This window comes from Echiichthys vipera, assembly GCF_963691815.1.
Source record: "Echiichthys vipera genome assembly, chromosome: 19".
In the NCBI taxonomy this organism is placed as follows: Eukaryota; Metazoa; Chordata; class Actinopteri; order Perciformes; family Trachinidae; genus Echiichthys; species Echiichthys vipera.
Genome location: NC_139844.1, coordinates 6,414,714 through 6,437,242, shown reverse-complemented (window position 1 = coordinate 6,437,242; position 22,529 = coordinate 6,414,714). Strand labels below are relative to the sequence as shown.

Below are 22,529 nucleotides of genomic sequence, written 5' to 3'. Positions count from 1 at the left end.
CACAAGTAATTTAGCCTCGTTTCCACCAAACGTACAGCTTTGACAGAATTATATGCCACAGCTTCACTTTCACCACACCACTTACTTTTAATTGTGTGATACCTGACTCATATTATGGCCACTTCTCTCATGTGGGAGTGAGTCACTGGTCGAGCAGAACAGAGAACAACTCAGTGAACAAAACTCATCATGATGATACCACAGTTGTACCTGGTGGATTGCTGCAGTCAAACAAAACCAAATATTATCATGATGACAAATCAGACTGCTGCGAACTACTTAACTTTTACACAGACAATGGCAGTTTTATCCAGGGCCATTTAAAGGTGCTAAGACTTTTGCTTGTAGTAAAGTAATTTAACACCCGCTAAACGTCTATAGCGACACTTTTTACCCTGAGAAACTGCAAATACAGGCTTTCAAACCATTAACTACACAACTGGACACATTTCAGCGGGAATGTGGTCAGAAATGACAACTGCAGACGTTATTGCAGTGTTTACTTTTTACAGATACTGCTACACAAAGCTACGTCATGGAATGCTGCATCTTGGTTCATGTTGTTCATTTCTCCACATTTTCAGATCTGATTCCTGCTGGAACATGTTCGATCGTGTCGTTTTTGGTTTAGAAGCTTTTATTGGGGATTTTTGATGGTAGAAGGTGCTTCTATAACCTTACTTCTAAGTTACATGTAGCTAAATGCTAACTTAAGGGAAAGCTGTAATCTTAGTTGATGATGTTGTTCATTTCTCCCATTTGTTGGATCTTATTCCTGCTGTAACGATTTTGATTGTGTAGTTTTTTGTTTAGAAGCCTGTATTTGGGATTTTTCCGGATAAAACGTGTCGCTATGCTATTTTAGTCAAACTCTCTGTTGTATGGCGTTGAAGCCGACACTTGCGCAGTGTGTCCATGTTGTTGTCGATATGTCTCGCGGGTGTTAACTAGCATCTACCTTCAACATAAAACCAGTGGGTGACGTCACGGTGACTATGTCCACTTCTTTAACCACAACAGAACAATAATAAAAGCTGAACTGCAGCATCCAGATAGTGGATGTCCAAATAATTCTGCCTCTCTGGGCTGATTATGATTGAATGATAGAGGTGAAAAAGAAAAAGAGCCAGAGGGAGAATATCCATCACTTTTCTCTTGTTTTCCTCTTAATGTTGAGTTTAACCTGCAAGCTCACCTGTCCTTATCCATGCAGCAGGAATAAACGTGAAGGACGTGTTGGACGGGTGGGGGGGGGGGGCGGACGCCCGGCGGCGGCGGCCCAGAAATTATTGTGTGGAGAAGCAGCAGAGTTTGCAGGGCGGTCGCACATCACCACACAGAAATGACTGTGTAAGCTGTTAACAGGCCGCTCACCTCGCCTCCCAGACAGAGGACGAGATTGAATACTGATGTGATCACGGCCGCCACTCGTGATGATCTGCAGAATAAAACATAACAGAGCGGCGAGAGATTGTTGACACCCGCCACATACCGGTTCATGTTGCAGTGATTTCAGCTCCGCATGCTAAATTGAAGTTTGTCTGCCTCCAAAGTATTTTTGTCCAGGTGACGTTACCTCAGCACTTAGTGTGCATTAAACATCGCAGTTCGTCCTCGCACTTCAGATGATAAATTGAATGCTTTTTTTCCCACTAAAGTAATGTATCTGAATCATCCTGATGAAATGTGTTATCTTAATGCTGCCGACTGTGTTTTGTCAGTACGTCCGTGTGTGTTTGTGCGTCTCTGTATAGATTTTCTGTAAAGATATTAATGAACGGTGTGGCAGTTTGGACAGGAAATGAACAAAAGTCAATATATCTGTCTGTAATAATTGTGTGAGGTTTAACAGGTTTATCATTAACGGCCAGTATGTGGACAACACTCTGTAGTAGTGATTAGCTGGTACTAACAAAGATATTTTACAGCAGTAATTCACAAACAGGAAATATTAATTATATTTCTCAATGATTGTAAAATTGCTCAACTAATTTAGAAAAATACAAATTATTATTATTACATATTTCAGTGTAGGAGGTAAGTCAAGATCAACAGTTAACGTTCTGCTGTTAATCAGCAGACAAGAGTCCGTTTCAACACCTTAAAGTTACTATGTGAAGCAATTTTAATGTATAAATTGTTTTTTTTTGCCAATGTGTGAACGGATTGTTCCGTAACTTAAAAACTTAGAACATTCTGATCAACAGCCGATGGATGAACTAATACATCACATTAAAAGAGACATGACATGACCTGTATGAACATTTACGCACCAGGAACAGCAGCTTCATCGCTTATTTCAGAAGCTTTATGTTTACTTCTACTTCCTATGCTGACTGCAGGTCATTTAACCCCTACAAGTGGTCCTCATAAAAAAGACTTTATTGCCAAGTCTCAGGTGAAAGTAACTAAGAGCTTGAAGTGAAAACGGAAAGTAAAAGTCGCGAATAAATGGTGAAAAGGCCCAGCTGCTGCTAAGTTGGTACGAATGTAAACTTAGTGGAAAGAAGTTCTTTGTTCTTGAAGGTCGTCTGACCAGAGATGGGAAAGTGCAATTCGGACATTTACTCGTCGTAGTGGTGTCAGTACCTGTTCTCACTGATTTTGCCAAATCTGTCTCCTCCAGACATCGAGCTGCTGGCTGCCTGCAGAGAGGAGTTCCACCGCCGACTCAAAGTTTACCACGCCTGGAAGTCAAAGAACAAGAAGAGAAACACGACAGAGGCGGAGCAGCGGGCGCCCAAATCTGTCACAGACTACGGTACGACACCGCAACACATTATCTGCTCTCTTAGGATTTTAATTAGGAGTTAGTGTTTTGTTCAGGAAACTCTGCATCAAAACGTTTAATTAGCACAAAATGTTTATTTGATATTTGTCTCCTTGTCCAACAGCGGAATGGCGTCATATACTCGTTTTATAAACTCCACTTGTTCACACGTTAATTTTTTCTTTCTCATGTCCACAATCTGCTAAATTCAATTACACTTCATTACAGGAATCACTATTTGCTTTTACACCCATCTGTTTTAATGTGCATTTTTAATTTGCGCATTAAAAATGCCCTCAATGGAAATGCCGTCATTTTCAAAAAGTCCTGAAATATCGCAAAAAAAGGAAAAGTGAGCAAAATGACACAGTGCAATGTCAACAGAGTCAGTGAGTTAATGTTGACAAAGCAGCCAGCTGTGACCTCCAGTGGTGGAGACAGAGTGATGGACTTTTTTGCAGTGAAGCAGACTTTTGTCACAATTCAGTGGATTTTTTGAAAAAAGCTAGCTCTGCACACAGTACAGGTGATTTATTTAGATTTTTTGAAGTTTGAAATGTCTAGACATTTAGATTGGTTCTAATAAGCCGCGCCAACTCATTACAAAAAACAACAAATAATTACAAAACTTTTTGCATGGACACTTTTAGTGGATAAAATAAGGAAGAACAAAAGAGGGCTAGCTGCTTGGACCTGATAATAATAACAATAATATTAATAATAACAATGAATCATTTTGTTCATGTTAATTGTAGCTGTCCAAACAGATGTTATACAATGCATTGAAAACATTAACACAGCAGAAATAAAATTATTCCTCCAATAAAAGTGATAAAATGATTACACAAACTCAAAATGCAATCTAAGAATTGGCCTTTTAATAAGATGTGTTGATTAAAAAAAACAACATATTGTATCAAACTCAAGTCTCATATACAGAAAATACCAGTTAATGTGTGGGGAAATAAATCAATTCAATTCAATTTTATTGATAGTGCCAAATCATAACAAAAGTTATCTCAGGACACTTTACAGAGTAGGTAAAGACCACACTCTATGACTTATTAACTTAACAATTCCCCCGTAGAGTACAGTGGCAACGAAAACCTTCCCTATAACAGGCAGGAACATCAGACAGACCCAGCTCTGTGGAGAAATCTGTCTTCACAAAATCAGCTTAAAATAACAACATAGCTAAGGGCTCGTAAGCCCTAGGTGTAAGCTTTAATAAAAAAGGAAAGTTTTAAGCTTACTCTTAAATAAGGGGACAGTGTCTGGATTCCGAATAACACTTGGGAGTTGGTTCCACAGGAGAGGAGCTTGGTAGCTGAAGGCTCTGCCTCCCATTCTACTTTTGGAGACTCTAGGAACGACAAGTAGCCCTGCATTCTCAGAGCGCAGCGATCTAGTCGGGTGATACGGTACTATGAGCTCTTTAAGATACAACAGAGCCTGACCAATAGGAGCTTTGTAGGTAAGAAGGGTTTGCATTGTATTTGCATATACAGTATATATTTATATATGTATGCATGTATGTATACATACCTTTATATTATATATGCATAGTGTATTCGTCTTTAATGTGGACAAAAGCTCCACATTTAAAGTAATGTGTTTTTTAAAGACAGAGCTGACATTTAGAGAGCGGCGACCCATGCTCATCGTCCAGACGATGCTCAGACACGAGGGACAAATGGACTCTCTGGTCTCTCACTTCTCCACCGCCATCGCTGCATCTCCTTGTGTGCCACACATCGAGTTGTCATGGCGACACAGAGCTCTTATTCTGAGCCGTCTATTGTGTGCTTTGCTCAGACTACTGATTGGGCCGCGTGCCCACACACACACACACACCCACACACCCACGCACACACATGCAAACACAGACAGACAGACAGACACACACACACACACCCACACCCACCCTTCAGCCTCCATCTGAGAGTCGTGGCTTTCGTCCTGCTGCTCACCGGCCTCATGGGCACACAGCGCTTTATAAACGGGAGTTCTGGCCGTGTGTGCAAAGTCATCAAATCGCTGATAGTTTTTTTAGTCCTGTGGGTCTCGTTGATTCTCATTTAGTAAGATGTTTTTAAAGACTAATTCAAGAAAATATCAGTGTTTTTTTAGCCTGGTTCGGATTCTGTGTGCAGGTCACATGCTGTAGAGATCCAGCAAGTGTGATGTCAACAGAACAAAGTTTATCAGGTCAAACTCTTGTAGGTGCGGCCTACGAAGTCACAAAACTTCTAAACGGACCAAGCATGTGCAGCTCAGCGCATGCATGATATGTGAGCGCAGCGCGGTGGATGGAGCACCAGGCTAGCGTTGGATACCGCCGTTTTGTCACGGCCCTCGGCATTTGGCAGCAACAGGCATCAGGCTTTGACTGCAAACCTGCCCGTGGAGATATTAGGTGCAGAGCAAGTGCTCCAGAATTAAGAGCGCCAACGTGAGGAGGCAGGTTGGGCTGTTGGGCATTGAGAAGTGACACCAAACTCTCCTGACCGAGCGGCCGTATGTGACGAGTCCACATATGGAGCAGGCGTTAAATACAATACAGCTTTTTGGTCAGATAGTCGGTTTATTAAACTTGTTCAATACAAATACAAAATAAAACTTAAACAATTCAATTTTATTTACAGTGCCAAATTATAACAAAAGTTATCTCAGGACACTTTACAGAGTAGGTAAAGACCACACATGACTTATTTATGATTTACACAGACCCAACAATTCCTCCGTACAGTACGGTGGCAACGAAAACCTTCCCTTTAACAGGCAGGAACGTCAGACAGACCCAGCTCTGTGGAGGACGGACATCTGTCTGCACCGGTTGGGGAGGAAGAAAAGGAGAGAGAAAAGACGGACAGATGGACAGAGAGAGACAAAGACAGACACAAAGACAGAGAGACCGAGACACACTTCCAGAGATGCAAGCAACCACAAAGTAACAGTGACTATAGTGATAGCTATAGTAATGTGAATATGACTTGTATGTTATGGCAGTTAATACAGTAGAATAGTAGAAACAAGCACAGCTAAGGTCACAGAATATGAACATGATAATAATTATGGTGGTAAATATGATCAATGATGAGTAGTGGTAATAACAGCTGTGATACAGTGAGACGTACCACTGATGGTGTTTTTATGGCTACACATTTTATAATTTATATATGAAAAAAATAAATAAACAATAAAAAGGAAAACAAATAAACAACCGAAAAAACACTGTTATGTTCAAAAAGAGATAAGAAGAAGTTGAAAAACTTTTGTGGTTCTACCAAGTCTTATTTTAATACATTTTTCATAGAAAATAAAAATGCAGTGTCCATGCTGTTTAGCAAATGAAGCCTTTTGGACAAAACAAGAACAAAATGATGGGAACAGTTGTCCACAAACAAAAATGTCCAAACAAAAAAAAATAATTTTGCGTGTTTCTCTGCACGGTCTGGCCTTTCATCCACACTTAACCGAAGTTGTGGGCTCCTTTGTAACCAGAGTCCAGTGAGAACTTTTTCGAACAGTCCGGTTTGACGTCACAGTGTGCGACAGTAAACAGTCAGTTGTATCCATGGAGACATGGATAGCTTGTATATTGCCTGACATGACTCCCAAACCATATTTCCCTGAATTTTACTGATTTTAAATTCATGAGTGACAGTGAGAAGTAAGTCAGCTTTGCTGTCGGTCCACATGAAGAAATCTGCTCGGCCTCGGTTGGCCATTGTTGTTTTTCTGGTCGGAATTTTTCCAGCCTTGTGATTGGCTAAAATGGCCTTCCTGTTAGGAGTCCTATCACCACCTACTGCTTTGGCATGTACATGACATTGTTTGAGGCAGATTTTGCCGTTTCATGTGGACAGAGAAATGTTTAATCACACTGGTGGTGTGGACGAAGCGATATTGAGCGAAGCGTTTTTGAGCGTGGTATGCGAGGGAACAAACAGCCCTGCGAGCTATGAGACGAAATTCTCACTGCTCACATGATCTGGTTGGAGGTCACGTTTAATTATTTCCAGACCCTCGGAAAACCCTTGGAATGTAAATAAATTTAGGGGTTCAAGACCGATAGGCATTCACGAATTAGTCTGCAAATGTTATTACAATTACAATGTCCGGTATGTGTTTGTTTGCACTATTTCTTTTGTAGGTATAAGAGTTCTTTCTCCTCACTCTTTGCTATTATTCTGTCACCATATCTGAACACATCTCTCGCTAAATAACATTATGAGGACTAGCAGCAGCAGCCATGTGAAGCTTAGTTACCATCATTCATATCAACAGTATGTGTGTTTTCACTCTGTGGCCTCGTCTGCTATGTTACACGTTATCATGTGTGTTCACTGTTGCTGCTCTGTTGCATCACTTCCTGCAGTTGTACTGTACATCCGTGTAACCTGGCATGTTTACTTTCAGATCATGCGCCTCCTGTGAGAAAAGCATGTAAGTGGGTTCTCCAGTGTGTAACGCTACTAACCTGCAGAGCTACACCCCTCCCTCCCTTATTAACCCTAACATGGTAGAGGTCTGCTCCTAACTGGGATCACAGTTTTCCTCTGGGGGGTTTGTGCTGCTCAGATTGATGGAAAAGTTGCCCTTTCGGTGGTGGAGGAGGAGGAGGAGGAGTGTGGATGGGTTTCCATGGCAACCGCTGTCTCTATTGAGACGTCTGTGTAAGAGATTATTTGAATGATTTCGAGGTACGAAGCTGCCGTTTGGTCTTCATGACCGGTGCACCGGCGCCAGCACTCAGGCCGTTTGTGAGACGCATCCCAGACGGCCATAACGCTTTGATAAAGAGCTCGAGGTGATTTCTCCAAGCTCTTTTAAGAAACTGCCATTATTGATTCTCCCACACGGAGGAATTCTACAGGAAGGGAGGAGACAGAGAGGGAGAGGGAGAGAGAGAGAGAGAGAGTGAGAGAGAGGAGTCTTTAGTCTGTGTTTTTGGCGGCAGATAATAGCATCACGTTTACAGGAGCGTGACGGGAGGAAAAAGGCCGCCACACACGCTGATTGGAAGAGAAAATGTTGGAAAAGGTGTCGTTGGTGAAGCAGCGAGCAGACGCTTCACTCCATTCACTCCTGACTTAATGAAGATTTTAGATACATAACAGCCCATTCAGCCATACGAGGCATCGGTGCTGACTACCAGTTTGTTTTCATACCTGCTGCTGGGACACACTCATGGGTTTGTTTGAAGGCCAAAGCTGCAAGTAGATTGCATCTTATGGGGTCTTTGGCGCGAAAATTACCAAATTGAATGTTTAGTTCTAAATTCTATTATCATCCGTTTAGACCAGTAGTTCCCAACTGTTTTGGTCTGCCCCACAGCTCTGTAAGATGAACTCACATGCCCCTTCATAGAATAAATGTATAACACTATTCATTATGTAAAAGTGGATAATGTTCTTTTTTTCGTATATGGTCAGCAATCGTTACTACCATTACTTGGAGTGAAGCTAACTGCTTCAAACATTAAATATAGCTGATTATTGGAAATGTTTATAGCAACTTTTAGCTAACTATTTCAACCATTTATCCATTAATTTAACTAGCTGCTTTAAATGTTTATCCTTTAATTTAAGTTGACTATTTTAACCTTATATTACTTTTAACCAAGTATTTCAACCAATTATTACTTTCAGCTAACTGTTACAACTTTTCATCCATTACTTTAAACTAACTATTCAACTAATTATTGCTTTCAGCTAACTATTAAACCAATTATTACTTTTAGCTAACTATTCAACCAATTATTGCTTTTAGCTAACATTTACAACTGTTCATCCATTACTTTTAACTAACTTTTCAACCAATTATTGCTTTTAGCTAACTGTTACAACTGTTCATCCATTACTTTTGACTAACTTTTCAACCAATTATTACTTTTAGCCCACTGTTTTGGGGGTCATGCCGGTCATCCATATGTTTCCCGGGTCCTTGTTCCCTTGTTCCCTATGCCTTTGCTGGGTTAGGGGTAGGGTTAGGGTTAGGGTGTACATTGGCCTAGTTGCCGGGGAATTCGGCACTGATTGTGGAAAAAACCAGACCAGGGAACAAAGGACCCTTTTTAAGCAAAGGGTCCAATGTTTCCCAGTCACATACAAAAAGGGGAACATAGGTGCACCCCCCTGTTTCAACCGTTTATCCTTTACTTTAAGCTAATTATTTCAACTGTTTATCAGTTACTTATGGCTAACTATTTCTACTGTTTATTACTTTTAGCTAACTATTTGTACTGTTTATCCATTACTTTTAGCTTACTATTTCAATGCTAATCAGTTACTTTTAGCTAAGTATTTCGTCTGTTTATCAGTCACTTATGGCTAACTATTTCAACTGTTTTTTACTTTTAACTAACTATTTTAACCGTTTATCCATAACTTTATCTAACTATCTCAGGAGCTCAAATAAACCTGAACTGCTGAATTCAGCGAGCATGATACAGTAACTTCCTAGATTTTAGACTCTTCGGTTCCCCTAAAGGTCAACACCTTGAAAACAGTTTCAGATTTTTCCATTTTTATCACACATACATCAAAACATACAGAATCATACAGGAAGGATTACACTTGAACTTGAACACCTCTAGTGTAGATACATTTTGGTTTTAAAGGATGGCTTTCTCCAGCAAAGTCACCAAGTGAAGGTGCAGAAATAAAATATAATCTTGCTTTTACAGACTTAGATCGTGAAGCAGACATTGAATATTTTCAGCAGAGATACATTTATGAGGCACTAATACAGAAGTTAAAGTCACATTTAGTTCAGTCTGGAGTGTCGGGCTGTGCAGATATGGCAGCCACAGCTTGAAATCTGGTAGTTGATCTTTATCTGTGCGAACGGGTGACAAGCTCCTCGTTTTCGTCAGCCCTTCCAAACCTGAAAGCAGCTCTCGACCCCTCAGTGAGTCACTAAAGGAACTCTGCATCAGCGAGCCGGGAATCACGACAAGCATTAATCAACAACCTGAGAGTCTCCAGCAGGGCGTCTCTCTGGAGAATACTTCTCCACTTCTAGCAGCATTTTCTAAACAAAAACAGGCTGATTTTTTTCTGTTGGTGAAGTTTTTATCCTTTTTCTAAAAGTCTGTGCTTTGGGGAGGTGCGGTTCTTTTCTCCCGATTTCTCTCCTTTTGAGAAGTGGTGCGAAGGCGCCATTTTGTTGGTGACGTTGAAACAGTTTCATGTTTCCAGACGCTGCAAAAAGACTAATTTTAAGGTGTCTAAATCTTGGAATCAGTTTTAAAACTGTTTATTTTTCAATGTGGAAGATTAGTTCTCTGCTTTTGAATCATGTAGTAAAATAAGATAATGAGGCATCTTCTTTTCACATAATCTTGCTTAAATGGAGAAATCCTATTAACAAGCAGAACTGAGTTGGAAACAAGTGATTTTTTTTTGCACATTATTTGATGAAAACAGGATGAACTGACTCACTAAAATTAGCCTTTTTTGCAGCCTAAACAGTCTCTTCATCAAGTAGAGAAGCTTCCGCAGTCTGTAGATTTTTATTTTACGTTGTACTCTAACTGTAGAAAGATGCAGATGCTGTATGTTTTATGTTTCACATAAGTCTGCAATCCCCTCCATAAACATCTGCCATGCTTCACGTCTCGCTGGTTTTCTCCCCTCAGTCGTCAGCACTGCTGTGATCTCCGCTCACCCTCCTCCAACAGCAGGACGTGCTGACTTAAACACTGAGGACGGCTTTACAATTATTCAAACCTGATCGGAGAACAGCCTAGCAGGGCTTAATGTTTACATGCAGTGAGAAAAAATGAACCCACTGAATGGATGTTTGAAGAGTGAAGTCAACTGATGTTTCAACATGCTCGTGCCGACTGGGATTAATTGTTCAACGTTTTGCTTTCTTTCCTTTGACATGAGCCATATTCCTGTGCATTCACCTTCTGTAATAACAGCTGTAGATTTAATGCAAATTTGCCTTTTTAAAAGCACTCTTAGGTTGGAAGTGAAGCTGTGTTACTGTAGCTTTAATACATTTATATTATGTTCCACTGCTGTGAGAAGATGGTGCACATCACAAATCATTTGTAAGTTTTAAAAATGAAATTACTCTACGCAAATTGTTGTTTGGTTCATAAAACTGCCCTAACATAAGATAGGTAGGGTTTTTTTGCCTAAATGCAGTAATACAGAAACATATATCTGTAAATCCAAACCTTCCAAATGTAATCGGAAACTGATATAAAATAGGATTTATATTTAGGAAGATCACCATAATCCAACAAACACTAAAAAACAAAATCAAATGTTTTTTTGTTTTGTTTTTTTGCCTGGAGGAAAAAAAACACAGGATTATTCCTAAAAATATATAGTGCAGACACAGGGACATGTGATATAAAAGAAACATTAAAGCAACAAACTCTTACCAGTAGTAAGTATAAAGCTCAGCAGGCATTTATCAACATATTGTTCCTTAAGTAGTTGAAATATTTTCCAGTATTAAAGGAATCAGTTCTTGTGCACATCTTTTCTTACAATTCTAATTTAAATAAATATTCCTGTGCAACTATCTGACATCCCTGAACTGCACAAGCAGGCTTTTCTTATGTGCTGAAAATACTTTGCAATACTAGGAGGTCTGACTGGCAGCTCCCTGAGCCTGTAAAGTCAATATCCTTCCTGCCTCAGCAGGGCAGGTCTTTGATGATGTAAAGTTCACTCTCAGACTGTTAATACACAGGTTGATAAACAGGAATGAGGCAGTTGCTAAGTAAAATCCCATTAACTGACCCCCTGGCTGCATGTAAACATGGTCGCTGACTCCTGATTGGTTGCTTATCATCTGTGGAAGACGTCTAATTGAATTTTTTGCTCTATCCAACGTGCAGCCCAGCAGAACCCGGCCCCGCCCATCCCGGCACGGCAGTACGAGGTGGCGATGAACCGGCAGCAGCGATACTTCCGCATCCCGTTCATCCGACCGGGCGACCAGTACAAAGACCCCCAGAACAAGAAGAAGGGCTGGTGGTATGCTCACTTCGACGGGCCCTGGATCGCCAGGCAGATGGAGCTGCATCCAGATAAACACCCCATCGTGCTGGTGGCAGGTCAGTGCAGCACAGAGAGAGGAAGAGGAGGGATGAAGTGAACTGAGGCTAAAGCTTTGATTGGACAGTTGCTGTTTAGCAAACTGCAAAACTGAAGTCATTTTCAGGCTGTTTAATGAAGATAAACACAGTGAACCCCACTCAAGAGTCTAATATTCAGGGTTAGCACGGGTGCTGTAAATCTTGGAAAACACTTGAATTTTAGTGTGGTGTTTTCAAGCTTGGAATAGTGCTTGGACATTTTTACTGATGAACAGATGATCCGAATGTTAGTTTTCCTTTAATTTGTCGTCCTCCTGTAGAAAATGTCTCCAAACATCATGTTGGTTGTTTTTAGGACAATAATAAATCTCATTTAATGTGATTAACAAGTGACATAATAAGTTTACTGAATACTGAAGATTGTTCTGGATACAAATATGGAGTTTACCACAGCTGGAAGGTGCTGGAAAGGACTGAAAATGCACCTGGAAAATCCAAACAAAAATCATGGTATCGTACAGTATGTCAAGTATAGTATGTAGAAAAAAAAGTCATAGCATAGTATGTTGAAAAAAGTCAAAGTATAGTATGTTGAACAAAAGGTTAGCCTGTCTAATGCAGTCATAGCATAATTTGTTGAAAAAAGTCAAGAAAGTCATAGTTTAGTGTGTCCAAAACAACAAGTATAATTGTTTTTCAAAATAAGTCATAGTATAGTATGTCCAAAAAAAGTCATAGTATAGTTTGTAGTACTATAACTTTGTCTGGTACGGTTAAAAAAAGCACTATGGAATTGCAGTTATTTACATACATTATCAACCACAGCTGGAAGGTGCTGGAAAAGACTAAATGTGCACCTTGAAAATGCTTGAAAAGTGCTTGAATTTGACTTTTGAAAAAGGTGCAGGAACCCTGCATTTTTAGTGTTGATGAGTACAGAAGCTCAAAAAAATGGTAAAACAGGCAGGTTTTGGAAGCTAAATGGAGAGGGAAGAAGCAAGAAAAGGGGAGGAAGAATAGAAGAAGTCCATACTCAAACCAATAGTGACACTTTAATGAACGTTTGACTGACAGCAGCAGATTCATCATCATGTCTGTTCATCAGAATGTGGCCCTATCGTTCACTGCCCGGCAGCTGTAATGAATGTGAGGCTTTTATTTTTTAGAAGTCCCATCTGATTTAAATCATCAGTCAGGATTTGTGAAATGTTCCCACGGGGACGCCAGATTTCAGCTCCCGTCAGGACATGACTGTGATAAATGTGCAGCGCTTTGTTTTGTTATTGATGTTGCGTTTCTTTACATGTAGAACGAAGAGAGTTCAGGATATAAAGTTTCCAGAAGCCCATTTTATCCAGCGATTATTTTTCATCTGTAGTGCACACACACAGATTTCCAACCCTGCACCGTAACTTTAAAAAAAATGACATCATGAAGTGTTAAATGTTAGTCACTGTTAACATGTTATTAGAATCATTACTTTTATGACCCTCACTTGCACATAAGGGTTCAGCCTCAAAAAATGAAAGCACCTGGTCGATTATTAACAGTGATTGTGCTTTAAAAGCACAGATTATACTAAATGACGAGTCAAAATGTAACACCAAACGACAAAACTAGTTGTTTAGATCACCCATCTGTTTGGGCGTGTGTGTGTGTTGGTCCTAACTGCGTTTTGCCCGACTTTATTTGACTGAGGATTGCAGACGTGTGTCAGCTGAGGGACGTTTGTGAGCTCTGGGTTTATGAAACCATTTTGTTTTTGTGATTTTAAACAGCATGCGGTAGTCAATAAAAAAAGAAAGCTTATTTTGTACTAAAATAGCTGGTAATTGTCATGAAAGAGTTGGTATTTTAGAGCAGCAGTGTTCACAGATAGCACCAGTATGTGGGTGACTAACTACCTCGTATAAAAGTGTGCTAACACACTGCTGGAACTTGTTTTTGTCTTTACAGCTGCTGATGTGGTGTGTTGTACTGACTGACTGTAAATTGCTATCATTGAACATTCAAATTGTTATGTTGCTACACATTCAGGATACAAAACAGACTTACAGTGTTCGCCAAATTTCAGTTTAAATGAGGTAGAGTGTAGAGTGTGCTGGCTTTTTGATCACCAGCTCCTCCTGTCTGCATGTCAAACCTGAACTCACTGTCACTCGTGATCTGTTTGTGTGGGTAAATGTAAGGAAAATGGATTAGAACTTTGTCTGGTAAGGTTAAAAAAAATTGAATTGAAAAATTGAAGTTTTTTCAAAATAAGTCAAAGTATAGTATGTTGAAAAAAAGTCATAGTATAGTATGTAGAAAAAAGTCATAGTATAGTATGTTGAACAAAGTCATTGTACAGTATGTCAAAAAGGTTAGCCTGTCTAATGCAGTCATAGCATAATTTGTTGAAAAAAAGTCAAAGTTTAGTGTGTCCAAAACAACAAGTATAATTGTTTTTCAAAATAAGTCTTAGTATAGTATGTCAAAGTATAGTCTATATATTTCCAAAAAAAAGTTTAAAAAAGTCATAGTATTATATGTGGAAAAAAATGTCCAAAAAAAGTCATAGTATAGTTTGTAGTAGTATAACTTTGTCTGGTAAGGTTAAAAAAATAACTATGTAATTGCAGTTATTTACATATGCAGAATTTTACAACAACCAAAAAATCATAGTATCGTACAGTATGTTAATTTCTATTTTTAAAAAGTCATATTATAATATAAAGTCAAAGCAGTATGTCGAAAAGGATGTCAAAAAACCTCATAGTATAGTTTGTTGAGGAAGTTAAAAACAAAAAGTCATAGTATGTCGGAAAAAAGTCAGGTTGTGGGCGTCTTCAACTGAAATGGAAATGACGTCTGCTCGTTGGTAAAACATGTTTTCATGTTCCAGGAAAAGACGACATGGAGATGTGCGAGCTGAGTCTGGAGGAGACGGGCCTGTCGAGGAAGAGGGGAGCCGAGATCCTTCCCCGGCAGTTTGAGGAGATCTGGGAGCGCTGCGGCGGCATCCAGTACCTCCGCAGTGCCATCGAGAGCCGGCAGGCGCGCCCCACCTACGCCACGGCCATGCTGCAGAGCATGTTCAAGTAGATGCAGCCTGGCACCGGGGGGAGAGGGGGAGGTAGCTTCTCACTGCAAACAAAGGGACAAATGCACCAGCTACCTAACACAGATGGCGTCTGAGCGTACTGCGCCGGGTCCTGAGTGCGGGGCATTCACGTGAACAGCGATTTCTCTCAACTGTCCTTTTGTTTCTCTTCAGTTTGTCATTTTTGTTCTTGCTGGCTCTCAGTTCCTCAAAGTGGGGGAGGGAGGTGAGAGCAGGGAAGTTTTGCATCGAACCCTATGCAGAAAAATCATACTAAATTATCTCACCTGGTTGTTTTCCAATTAATTCTGTTCTCTTTAACATTTCTGCGAGTCTAACTACGAGGCCTTAATACTACTTTTACAGGGTTTAAATGCCACAAGTAGGACTTTTTGTTCAAAGCTGCCTCCCCAAACAAGAGAACTTAATTCCTCTGTAATCATGCATTCCTGATTATTACACTGAAGTCTCACGGGTGTGCCGCTTCCACCCTAACAGCTAGTCGGTGACGCCTCTCCGACTTAAACCTGCTGTTTACATTGTCTTCATGTGGTTCTTACAGGGCAAAAAAACACTTGCACAAGGAGCTGTCAGCTCCCCGTGAGGCAGTTCTGCATGAGTGACTGCACTCAGAATTAAGTCAAATATTTGCTAACACTTGTTTTTATTTTACCTTTTGTCTTTCCAAGCGAATGTAACTTGAGACCTCCTTGATTTGTTCATGTAGTGATTCCTCTTTTCTTCTCACTGTGTGATTTCATGTGTAAAGCTAATGAGAAAAAGCTCAAAAAAACATTTGACTTTGAGACCAAATGTCGCCCAAAACTTTAAGCCCTTATTTGTTTTGTTTTTTTGTTTAGGCCAGAGTGGTAATTCAGCTCCGTGATTTCTATTTTTGTCTGCGTTTATTAAGCGAAAAGCAGAAAATGTGAAATAATTATGCAACTGCTGAGATGCAACTCCTCGCGGGCTGTTTGAGATCAGTGCTGCAAAAAAACATCCTTCATACCATCTTTAATTTTTCAAATTTGATCTTTTTACACGAGTACAAACATTATTTGCCAACGCAGTGATTCCCAAGGCGGTTAAATGTTTTTCACTCACATTATCCTGAAAAAAAAAAAAAAAATCACTCCATTGTGGCTGTTTTTGTTGAAAAAATATAATTTGATTCCAGAAATGTTTGAAAAAAATGAAAATGTCAGATTGGACATTCGTATGCCATGTGAGAAGCTATTGAGTGACTTGATTAACTCTGTACGATGCACTGGTACTTGAACTGGAACATTCATACAACACTGAATATTTTCTATACATGAAATGCAGTATGTGCAGTGATATTCCAACTGGAGTGTAAACGTCTATTTTTGAAAGAACAGTTTGTACTTCAGTGACTCGGCCACGAGAAGCAATAAATCACACAAACTACGCTAAGAGGGAAAAAGACAGGCGTCCTCTGACGGGTCCATTAAAAACTGTAAAGACAATCTGCTGTGACGAGACACCTTTGTTCACCTGAGGTTGCCAAGTTTGTTCCTGAGCTTTCTATTCCTTTTCGACGCTCTTCTCTGCACAACTTGACTTAGATTGTCTGAAAGCATGAAGATCCGCCTTGTTGCAAAGTAGCTGACCCCCTTTTACAAATGCATTAACGTGCAGGAAAGAAGCCTCAAAAACAACGGCCCCAAGATACACTGAAGGTCTGGGTTTAGATTTGGTGATCCACGGGTCAAAACATGTCTACACGTTAACAGTAGGCTGATGGGCTCAACCTTTCTCTTAGCTTTAAACTTCTCTTAGAGGAACTTTCACTGCTGTTTAGGGGTCATCCTAGTGGGGAGATCCAATGTTTTGGTAACACGAGCCCTGGCGGTTTCCGGTCTGTCAATGCAGAGTGTAAAGGGGTCACATTCGACCTCAGTATTGGTGTTACCACGTGAGTGATGACCTTTAAAATATTTCCTCAAATGTAGAAGAACATGTCCTGCACCTGCTCCGATCTGTTTCTCTCCACACATTACAATCATTCCTCGGGAAGCACTGCCTTTGTCCACTGTCACTTTTCTAACGCTGATCTCTCTAACGGATGAATAAATAAAAAAGCATTCCATGTTTCAACTCGCCTCTCTGCTCCTTCTTCAGTTTTGCATCATGATGCTGCCGTCAAACAAAAACCTGAATACCTTTTAAAGAAATTAATTAAAAGTTGTCTTTTATTCAACACAGTTTGTATTACCAACTACCGAAACTCAACAGTTTAAATAAGAAAAAGTCCATATTACATTTTCTTCCTTTCACCCTCAAAATCAGGAATAAACATCAGTTGATCTGTTTTGTCTATTTACACGATGAACTGTACAAGGTGACAATATTGGAGAACTAAAGTCATTATTCAATCTATGTACATGGCAAAGGTTATTCCTGCTAAACATCAGTATGCTAACTTTGTGAGCATGTTAGCATAGATTTTAATTAGTCACAAGCTAAACAAAAAAAAAAAGTTGGGAAACACTGATCTAAATCACCATAAAGTCGCTGTATTTAGTATTTTTCCATTATTGAAACACATCCAAATTGATCCTGATCTTCAGTCCCAGTATACCCTGTATGAGAGGTTCAGGTGTCCAACAGGGTAGAGAATGTTTAAATGAAGCTGTGAAGTGATGTGGGCGTCCAGTGCTGAGGGTTTTTACAGTGTTAACAAATAAAAACAGATCCCTGATGCAAGTTTCCTTTTTAGTTTCCATATTTGATCTCATGTCACATCTGATAGTGTATTCTCAACAACCTATTTACTACACAAATATGGAGTCAGCAGAAGTGTAGAAAAGCAGTCCAGGGTTGATGAATATCCACCCGATATCGGTGCTGCCTGAGTCATTTGCTGAGCTCCTCTTCCACGCTGCTCGCAGCTGCAGACGACGACGGCCATTTGACAGTTTCCAAAGTGCTCTTAATGTCTGCTTACCCCGAAGGGAGATCCTCCTTTGATATAAACCTGGGAGCGCTGCAGATTGGAGGTGTACAATTTGTCCTGAAAGCACCTCAGCTTTGCATCATTTTCGCTTTCAACTGTGAGCCCAGAAGCCGTGACGAGTCCCAAGTTCCTGCTGCCGAGTCCTGTTTCATTGAGTCTGCAAGGGAACAAAATACATTATTAAAGGGGAACTCTAACAATATTCGATGTGAAAGTCAGTTTTCTAGCCATGAGTACCAAAGATATATCACAGAAAAGTCACAGTAAAAAATGTCATATCAAAGTCACACTTTAGTATTTCCAAAAAAGTCATAGTATGTTATGTTGAAAGAAGTCAAAAAAAGTTTAAATATAGCATGTCCAAAAAATGCTCAGTCATAGGGTCCCGAGGCTAAAACAGTCTTGGCAATTTCTTAAGAAAAAGTCATAGAAAAGTGTCTCCAAAAAAAAATGATATAATATAATGTAGTATAATACGGTATGTAGTAAAAAGGCAAAATATAATACGGCAAGAATTTTTTAAATCAGTCATAGGATAGCCTCTCGTAAAAAAAAGTGTGTTCAAGCCCAAAAAAATGTAATCCACGTATGCCGAAAAAAAGTCATAGTACATTCTGTCGGTAAAAAGTTATAGTACTTTGAAAGAAATAAGCTAAATCAACTCGAAAGAGGGATATTTTTTGAAAGAAAATGTGTTCTTTTTGAGATAGTTTTGGGGCTTTGGCTGCATTAATGTTACAGAAAAACTGAAGCAACATGCAGTCGTGAGCATGTTGATGATTATCCTTAAAACTGAAAGTCACCAAAATCAACTTACTGTGCGTGTTTTTAATGTTTATGTGCGCCTTAAACGATTATCGCCCCATGCAAACTGAGCCGAGAGGATCGAGATGTCTAATCACCTGGAGCTGAGACTTTGGACACATCCTGGTGTTTACCAGGCTGGAACGGTTTCTGCTCCAAAACACACTTGACATTCAGTCCTCGTCCATCCTTCGTGGGGTTTAATTAGTCGACGTTCAGCTCTGCGTCGGCTTAAACACACAGTGGCTCTAAACCGCTTTGGGTTCAGACTGGCGGGAAGGATTACAGCCCAGTAATTTGTCTAAATCAAATGATCACAGGAAGATAACGGCGTGCACAGCAGTTCATTTTAGGTGTGGATTTCATCTGAAACTGCAGGTTTTCTCTGCATCATCAGGTAACTCTATCACCTTATTCAGCTCTAATTTATACACTGGAGCCCTGCTGAGTGTGCATGATCTTTTCCTCCAACAGGAACGCGATTGCACATGCAGGACTTCACCGCAACCACCTCGCTCCCAGCAATGAGCCCCTCTTACCTTTAGTGGTATTCTCAGGTGACGTCCAATCCGATATATTTCCTTAACTGGCCAGGCCTGGGAGGGAGTAGCTCTCTTTGTGTCTATAAAAAGAGAAAAATTAAGGTGTGAAAATGAAACTGCAGCTGCAGCAACTCTGCACATGCACTGAAACGAGACTCCACCCTGAAACTCTGGGAGTCTTTATGTTTAGAAAAGTGATTCAGAGAGAAGAACTGCACATGTGTTGAAATAGGAAAGAGCTAAAGAGAGAAGGAAAACCCTCCCAGCGGAGAAATCACATTGACTGATGGACTGGCTGATGACACTCAACAGAATGAGATATGCTGCTATCTAGAGATCGGTTAGGTTTGTTGCTTTATTGTTTTTATGTCTGATTTGGAGATGAAATACAGTATGTTCCCAACTGATGTGATGTTTTTCATTCAGACTCATTCTTAAATGATGAAGCAGTCCCTTCTGCATCGTTGAGTTAAAAACAAGCAGCTGTTCAGCTCCTCAGACACGTTTAACACTTATTCTACATTTCAGGGGACGTTTTTTATGTGTCCTGTTTTAGATTAGCAACACAACATGATGGTGAGTTCTAAATCTGTCTACAACGTATAGACCATAGCGTAGATAAGAGATGGACGTAGCTACTGTGAAGTCTTTCCTGATTGACAGGTGGCTGTGTAGCCCCGCCCTAAAGCATCCCCTGCTTTATGGTCTGTTTGACTCTAAATGGGACCATCATTGACTAAATGAACATCATGCTGTTTTGAAGAAGACTTGAAACTAAAGATTGAGACATAAACTCATTAGGAAAATGTTTACTGAGGGAATAAATCAAGAGAGAAGTTAAGGCTCATTTTCTCATTGACTTCTACACAATCACACTTATTTTATGGAGCAAAATGGAGTCTCCTCATGCTGGACATTAGAGAGAATGCAGCTTTAAGTGGAGTCTCCCCGTGCTGGACACTAGAGAGAATGCAGCTTTAAGGCACTTCACCATTGAATATAGGTCCATCTTTATTCTACAGTGTCTGGTAGAAAGCCATCAGCAGTTTGCAGCAAATATAACGAGGATTATCACCTTAAAACACCTTCTGATCACACAGGAACATTCAGCCTGCCAGTAAACTGTGTTTAAGACGCTCTGTGACTCCAGTGACTCACCCACACACGGCGGACAGCTTAGAAATCTGTTTGTTACACAACCACTAACCTAAGTCAAACCACAACAGATCCTGGAAGGTGAGGAAGTGTGTGTCTGCAGGACAAAACCTCAACAACGATGTTTGGGACATAAAAGTCTCTGAAGTTTTTCCCTCAGTGTGTTTTCAGTGAATATTTTGATTAACAAGCCTTTATTTCACACCAAAATGAGCGTGTGTGTGTGTGTGTGTGTGTGTGTGTGTGTGTGTGTGTGTGTGTGTGTGTGTGTGTGTGTGTGTGTGTGTGTGTGTGTGTGTGTGTGTGTGTGTGTGTGTGTGTGTGTGTGTGTGTGTGTGTGTGTGTGTGTGTGTGTGTGTGTGTGTGTGTGTGTGTGTGTTGTCAAGCAGCCAAATGAGATTAAAAAGGAACGTGCAGCTCTGCTCTTCTCTGTTCTCGGCCGGTCTGGACGCAGGATTAGACCAAACAGGGTTCAGTGTTAACGACAGGTGGCAAATCCAAGTCGACTGCAACCCCCGAGAACCCCTTCAATCCCCCAGACCAGACAGAAAAGCTGCTGCTGCTACGCTAGTTTTCAGAGCGCAGACAGACTTTAGCTTCTCTGCTGTTTGCACGTCAAACACTCACATGGAACAAAACCTCTGGAGGGCCAGTGTGAAGAGAATTCATTTCTGTGTTCAGCTGCATTCACCCACACAAGCGAAGGCATTCAGAGCATCGACCAAATGTCTCACGCTGCGTCAGATGATCTTAAATCATCACCGTGCGTGGAGTTCACTCTGGAGGTATGCAAACCTGCTGTTCAGTTTGGAGGCCGTTTCACACCATGCACTGGTTTTCATCCAAAACATTTGCACTGAAAAAATGTTCGGACGGACCTCGATTCCAGCAGATTTCTGCCTGCAGAAAAATATGTTTGACCGATGAATCAAGCAACAAATAAATGAGGAAATAGATATTGTAAAAGGATGATTAACGAGTGCAGGTGAGCCCTGAGAGAAAGGAGACTCATGGCTGCTTGTCAGACTAGTAATGAAGCAGTCTGAGACCTAAACACGTTTACTGTCACTCAGCTCAGTGAAGTTTTAAAGCAGAGAAGTCATCTGTGTTTTAACAGACAGCACAAGTTTTATAGTTCTTTATTCTGGCCTCACTTATATCATAAATGATAAGCATAATATATAATTCTACGATGTGGAGCTCCTTCATTTTGAGAAATGAGACCGTGGTGCAGCTGTGGAGATGTTTCAGACGTGCGTGGCCTCAGTAGACCCACGGTCGCCTCTTGTTATTTGCTGTGTGATGAAAATGGGACGACGCAGATAATTCAGGACACGGTGTGCATGGTTGGCATTCCTGCACGGTATTTCTGCATCCCACTGGTGACAAACAGCTTTAAATAAATCATGATTCCATATTCTCTTTACTGTTTTGAAATAAACAGTAAATATATATATCATTTAAAACCACTTTCATCTGAACTACGGCTGCGGAACATCCATATTATATCACTATCAGGATACGAGATATCTTCTTAGATTTAATGTATTCTAATATGAAGTTAGTGCTGTCTCCTGTTTTGTTAAGAGTTATATCATAGTAAAGCAATGTCATTTTCTGAATGTTCTACTTATTATTGGTCTATAACATTTACATTAAAGGTTGAATATTGACAATGAGCAGAACTCTGCCATCTAGTGTCTCAAGATCGTAGTCGCAACAACATAAAATAATTCCAGCAGGCGCGTTGCCAGGTTGGTCAGACCCGGCCCAGTAGCCTACAGGAGACCAGAGTCTGTTTGAGCCTGTTTGAACCCGTACCCTCCAGCAAATCACACCATAAAAACAAAAAAAAGTGTTGCAGAGGAATTTGACTGACAGTTAGCGTTAGCCGTTAGCTGTTAGCGTTAGACATTACAGCTAAGTAAGTGATCTTATCCGTCCCCAGTCACTCAGCTACTGGGACAAATAAGCAGCTGCAGGATTGGCAAACTCCATTTCACCAAGTGCCAGCCTACAGTAGCTGCACCAAACAACAGACAACCCTGGCAACCCTCAACACCCAACGCTATTGGCTGCTAGAATTGAAACACAACGGGACAGAAAGCCATTGCCAAACCTGTCAACAAATG

General features: G+C 40.4%; 1 protein-coding gene across 9 annotated transcripts in view; it reads left to right on the top strand.

Moving 5' to 3' along the window:
- The window catches only part of LOC310961663 (unconventional myosin-VI), a 160,363-nt gene extending 143,362 nt beyond the window's left edge, over nt 1–17,001 (top strand). For 6 of the 9 annotated variants that reach the window (XM_083933825.1, XM_083933824.1, XM_083933821.1 and 3 more), the window contains 4 exons: nt 2,627–2,761; nt 7,193–7,219; nt 11,637–11,855; nt 14,722–17,001. In XM_083933825.1, the coding sequence (XP_083789951.1) occupies nt 2,627–2,761; nt 7,193–7,219; nt 11,637–11,855; nt 14,722–14,921 (581 nt within the window). In that variant the 3' untranslated portion in view covers nt 14,922–17,001. The remainder of the gene's footprint in view (nt 1–2,626; nt 2,762–7,192; nt 7,220–11,636; nt 11,856–14,721) is intronic. The other 3 variants (XM_083933826.1, XM_083933822.1, XM_083933819.1) reach the window with 1 other exon arrangement.
- Nucleotides 17,002–22,529: the final 5,528 nt, after the last annotated feature.